Source organism: Palaemon carinicauda, chromosome 1 (assembly GCF_036898095.1).
Source record: "Palaemon carinicauda isolate YSFRI2023 chromosome 1, ASM3689809v2, whole genome shotgun sequence".
Taxonomy (NCBI): Eukaryota; Metazoa; Arthropoda; class Malacostraca; order Decapoda; family Palaemonidae; genus Palaemon; species Palaemon carinicauda.
In genome coordinates, this window is record NC_090725.1 from 104,574,215 (window position 1) to 104,578,728 (window position 4,514).

The 4,514-nt window shown below is 39.4% G+C and overlaps 1 protein-coding gene across 1 annotated transcript; it reads right to left on the reverse strand.

Annotated features, from left to right (window-relative positions):
- Window positions 1-3,273: 3,273 nt before the first annotated feature.
- LOC137652432 (octapeptide-repeat protein T2-like) lies at window positions 3,274-4,313 on the reverse strand. Its single transcript, XM_068385856.1, has 2 exons — window positions 4,159-4,313; window positions 3,274-3,745 (listed from the first exon to the last, which is right to left on the reverse strand). Exons 1-2 carry the CDS (start codon window positions 4,311-4,313, stop codon window positions 3,274-3,276), a joined length of 627 nt encoding a protein of 208 aa, XP_068241957.1.
- Between the last annotated feature and the right edge of the window lie 201 nt (window positions 4,314-4,514).

The window sequence follows — 4,514 nt, forward strand, 5'->3', positions numbered from 1 at the left end:
TTGATAATAATGATAATTTTAATATTTTTAAAAGGTAATAATTATGTTAATAATATCGATAATAATGATTTTAATAATTTTAGAAATAATTTTAATAAATCTACTTATAATAATTTGACTACTTTTAATAATAATTTTGTTAATAAGAATATTTTATTATGATAAGAATTTTAATATTGATAATAGTAATTTTTTTTAATAATAGTACTATCTTCCCCTCACTCTTTTTTTATCCTTTAATAAGTATTCCAAAGACAGGACATATTTGCATATCAGAATACTTACGCAACATACCCAACTGCCCAACTAATTAGAATAACCTTAGAAGATTATTCATAAACTCATCGAATTAGTTTTGAAACAAGTTTCGAATCTTGCAGACTCATTTTGACTTGGTGGCGAAACTTGTTTGAAACGAGTTATGTTAATTTTGTCACTATCTTCGTTATGCAAGTATTCATGGGATGCAAGCCATTGCAGTAAGAGACTAGAGGAGCACTCAGTAGAGCGCAGACCTCCCCCACGGCAGCTTACTTCTTGACCTTGACATTCGACTTTTGACCTTAACATATAATAATTGGCGTGGAATATCTTGCACTCAAATATGATCCAAGTTTGAAATCTATGTGACAATGATGTCCAAACTTATGATTGATTACGTGAATTGAACATTTTTGTTTGATCGTGACCTTGACCTTTAACCTTAACATATAATAATTGGCGTTGATTTTCATGCACTCAAATATGATCCAAGTTTGAAATCTATTTGACAATAATGTCCAAACTTATGATTCATTACGTGAATTGAACATATTTGCTTGACCGTGACCGTGACCTTAACCTTTGACCTTAGCATGTATTTATTAGCGTGGATTTTCATGCACTCAAATATGAACCAAGTTCGAAGTCTTTGTGACAACGATGTCCAAACTTATGTGAATTGGACAATTGGACATTTTTTGTTTGACCGTGACCTTGACCTTTGACCTTGGCATGTATTAATTGGCATGGATTTTCATGCACTCAAATATGAACCAAGTTCGAAGTCTTTGTGACAACGATGTCCAAACTTAAGTGGCTGATTACGTGAATTGGACATTTTTCCTTGATCGTGACCTTAACCTTTGACCTTGACCTTCCAAAATTTAATCATTTCCAGCTTTTTACATATCAGGTAATCCAAGGAAGTTTCGTTACTATATAATTAAAATTGTGGCTAGGAAACTGTTCACGAACAAACACACACACACACACACACACACACACAAAGAAACACGCAAACAGTGGGTAAATCATAACCTCCTTCCAACTTCGTTTGCAGAGGTAATAAGAAAATTATGTTTACAAAATTCGTTCAACATAATCTCTCTCTCTCTCTCTCTCTCTCTCTCTCTCTCTCTCTCTCTCTCTCTCTCTCTCTCTCTCTCAGGAATTCTTTACCTGATGTGTCAATTCATAGTTATTTTTTACATTTCTTTTAGTTATACTTGATACTTATATTATATATACCTATTATATAGGTATGTTTAATATATTATACCTATTATATAGTGTTAAAGCTAGGGACTATTAAGAAATTTCCAACGAATATTTGCAAAAATACGCAACTTTTTTTTTCTTCTTGGTGGATTTTTAAGAGTATTCATTATCACTGCAATACGCATATTATCATACACGAACACACAAACACACACACACATATATATATATATATACATATATATATATATATATATATATATATATATATGCGTATATATTTATATATATATATATATATATATATATACAGTATATATATATATATATATATATATATATATACACTGTATATATATATATATATATATATATATACAGTGTATATATATATGTGTATATATATATATATATATATGCATATATATATAAATAATAATATATATATATATATATACACATACATACTCGCATATACATATTCATATACATATACATATACATATACATATACATATACCATTCTTATAAGCGGAAACATTCAATATATAAATTCGACCAAACCTCACAGAATAGAATTTAGTCTAAAGAAACTCTTAAAAGTGTTAAGTATTATGTAAAATCTCTCAGGCCACGTTCTTTAATAATGACGTCTTTCTCAAGCAAGTCTTTTGCATATTGGGCTCCGGAAGAGTTCGTATAACTTTCGGGTTTATTAAGACTTATTGATATTTCTATTGCTCGTGTTTATCGTATGTTCACACTCGGTGTATAATGGCAATGTTCAGAGTCCTACTTTTTCATCTTCTTTCCATTTCAATTCCTCTTTCCTCTTTCCCTTCCTCTTTTCCTTTCTTCATCCCCTTTCTCTTCCTTTTTCTCTTCCTCTTTCTCTTCTCCTTCCTCTTTCCCCTTCCCCTCTCCCCTTCCCCTTTCTCTTTCCTTTCCTCTTCCCCTTCCTCTCTCTCTGTTCCCCTTTCTCTTCCTCTTTCCTCTGTCTCTTTACCTTTTTCTTCCTCTTTCCCTTTCCCCTTTTTCTTTCCCTTCCTCGTTCCTCTTCCCCTTCCTCTTTCACCCCTTTCCTCTTCCTCTTTCCCTTTCCCCTTTCAATTTCTCTTTCCCTTCCTCTTCTTCCTTCTGTTCCCCTTTCCCTTCCTCGTTCCTCTTTCACTTCCTCTTTCACCCCTTTCCTCTTCCCCATGCTCTTCCTCTTTCCCATCCTCTCCCCTTCCTCTTCCCCTCCTTTTCCTCTTTCTGTTCCTCTTCCTCTTTCCCATCCTCCTCCCCTTCCTCTTTCACTACCTTCCTCTTTCCCTTTGCCTTCCTCTTCCTCTTCCTCCTTCTGTTCCCCTTTCCCTTCCTCGTTCCTCTTTCACTTCCTCTTTCACCCCTTTCCTCTTCCCCATGCTCTTCCTCTTTCCCATCCTCTCCCCTTCCTCTTCCCCTCCTTTTCCTCTTTCTGTTCCTCTTCCTCTTTCCCATCCTCCTCCCCTTCCTCTTTCACTACCTTCCTCTTTCCCTTTGCCTTCCTCTTCCTCTTCCTCCTTCTGTTCCCCTTTCCCTTCCTCGTTCCTCTTTCACTTCCTCTTTCACCCCTTTCCTCTTCCCCATGCTCTTCCTCTTTCCCATCCTCTCCCCTTCCTCTTCCCCTCCTTTTCCTCTTTCTGTTCCTCTTCCTCTTTCCCATCCTCCTCCCCTTCCTCTTTCACTACCTTCCTCTTTCCCTTTGCCTTCCTCTTCCTCTTCCTCCTTCTGTTCCCCTTTCCCTTCCTCGTTCCTCTTTCACTTCCTCTTTCACCCCTTTCCTCTTCCCCATGCTCTTCCTCTTTCCCATCCTCTCCCCTTCCTCTTCCCCTCCTTTTCCTCTTTCTGTTCCTCTTCCTCTTTCCCATCCTCCTCCCCTTCCTCTTTCACTACCTTCCTCTTTCCCTTTGCCTTCCTCTTCCTCTTCCTCCTTCTGTTCCCCTTTCCCTTCCTCGTTCCTCTTTCACTTCCTCTTTCACCCCTTTCCTCTTCCCCATCCTCTTTCACCCCTTTCCTCTTCCCCATCCTCTTCCTCTTTCCCATGCTCCTCCCTTCCTCTTCCCCTCCTTTTCCTCTTTCCCTTCCTCTTCCTCTTTCCCATCCTCCTCTCCTTCCTCTTTCACTACCTTCCTCTTTCCCTTTGCCTTCCTCTTCCTCTTTCACTCCCTTTTCTCTTTCCTCTTCCCCTTCCTCTTCCCCACCCTCATCCTCTTTCACTCCCTTCCTCTTTCCCTTCCTCTTCCTTCTCTTCATCTTTCCCTTCCATATACCCCTCGTCTTGCCCCTTCCTCTCTCACTCCCTTCCTCTTTCCCTTCCTCTTCTCTTTATCTTTCTCTTCCTCTTTCCCTTCCTCTTCCACTCCCATCCTCTTTCCCTTTCCCCTTTCCCTTTCTCTTTCCCTTTCTCTTCCTCCCCTTCCTTTTCCTCTTTCCCTCTCCCCTTTCCCTTCCTCTTCCTCTTTCCCCCTCCCCTTTCCCTTCCTCTTCCTCTTTCCCCCTCCCCTTTCCCTTCCTCTTCCTCTTTCCCCCTCCCCTTTCCCTTCCTCTTCCTCTTTCCCCCTCCCCTTTCCCTTCCTCTTCCTCTTTCCCCCTCCCCTTTCCCTTCCTCTTCCTCTTTCCCCTTTCCCTTCTTCTTCCCCTCCTTTTCCTCTTTACCTCCCCTTTCTCTTTCCTTTCCTCTTCCACTCCCATCCTCTATCCCTTTCCCCTTTCCCTTCGTCTTCTTCTTTCCCATCTTCATCCTCTTTCACTCCCTTCCTCTTCCCCTTTCCCATCCTCTCCCCTTCCTCTTTCCCTACCCCCTTCCTCATAACCTTCTCCACCCCTTCCCTTTCCTCCTACAGGAGTAAATGACCAAATAAGAACATTGACGACACAGCCTAATCCTCCTGCACTTGAAGATTGATACCAATCCGAATGGTAAATCTTCACTAACACTAAGAAATACTGTAATTCTTTTAAGCCTATGTAGATTAATATCAAGATTAATTGTCCGGTAAGTAAATTCATAT

Excerpts from the sequence above, each read along its gene's own strand:
- LOC137652432 (XM_068385856.1), bottom strand. The coding sequence starts at position 4,313 with ATGAGGAAGGGGGTAGGGAAAGAGGAAGGGGAGAGGATGGGAAAGGGG. Across the intron at positions 3,746-4,158 it reads AAAGGAAAGAGAAAGGGGAG|GAAGAGGAAGGGAAAGAGGA; the intron begins GTAAAGAGGAAA and ends GATGAAGAGAAG.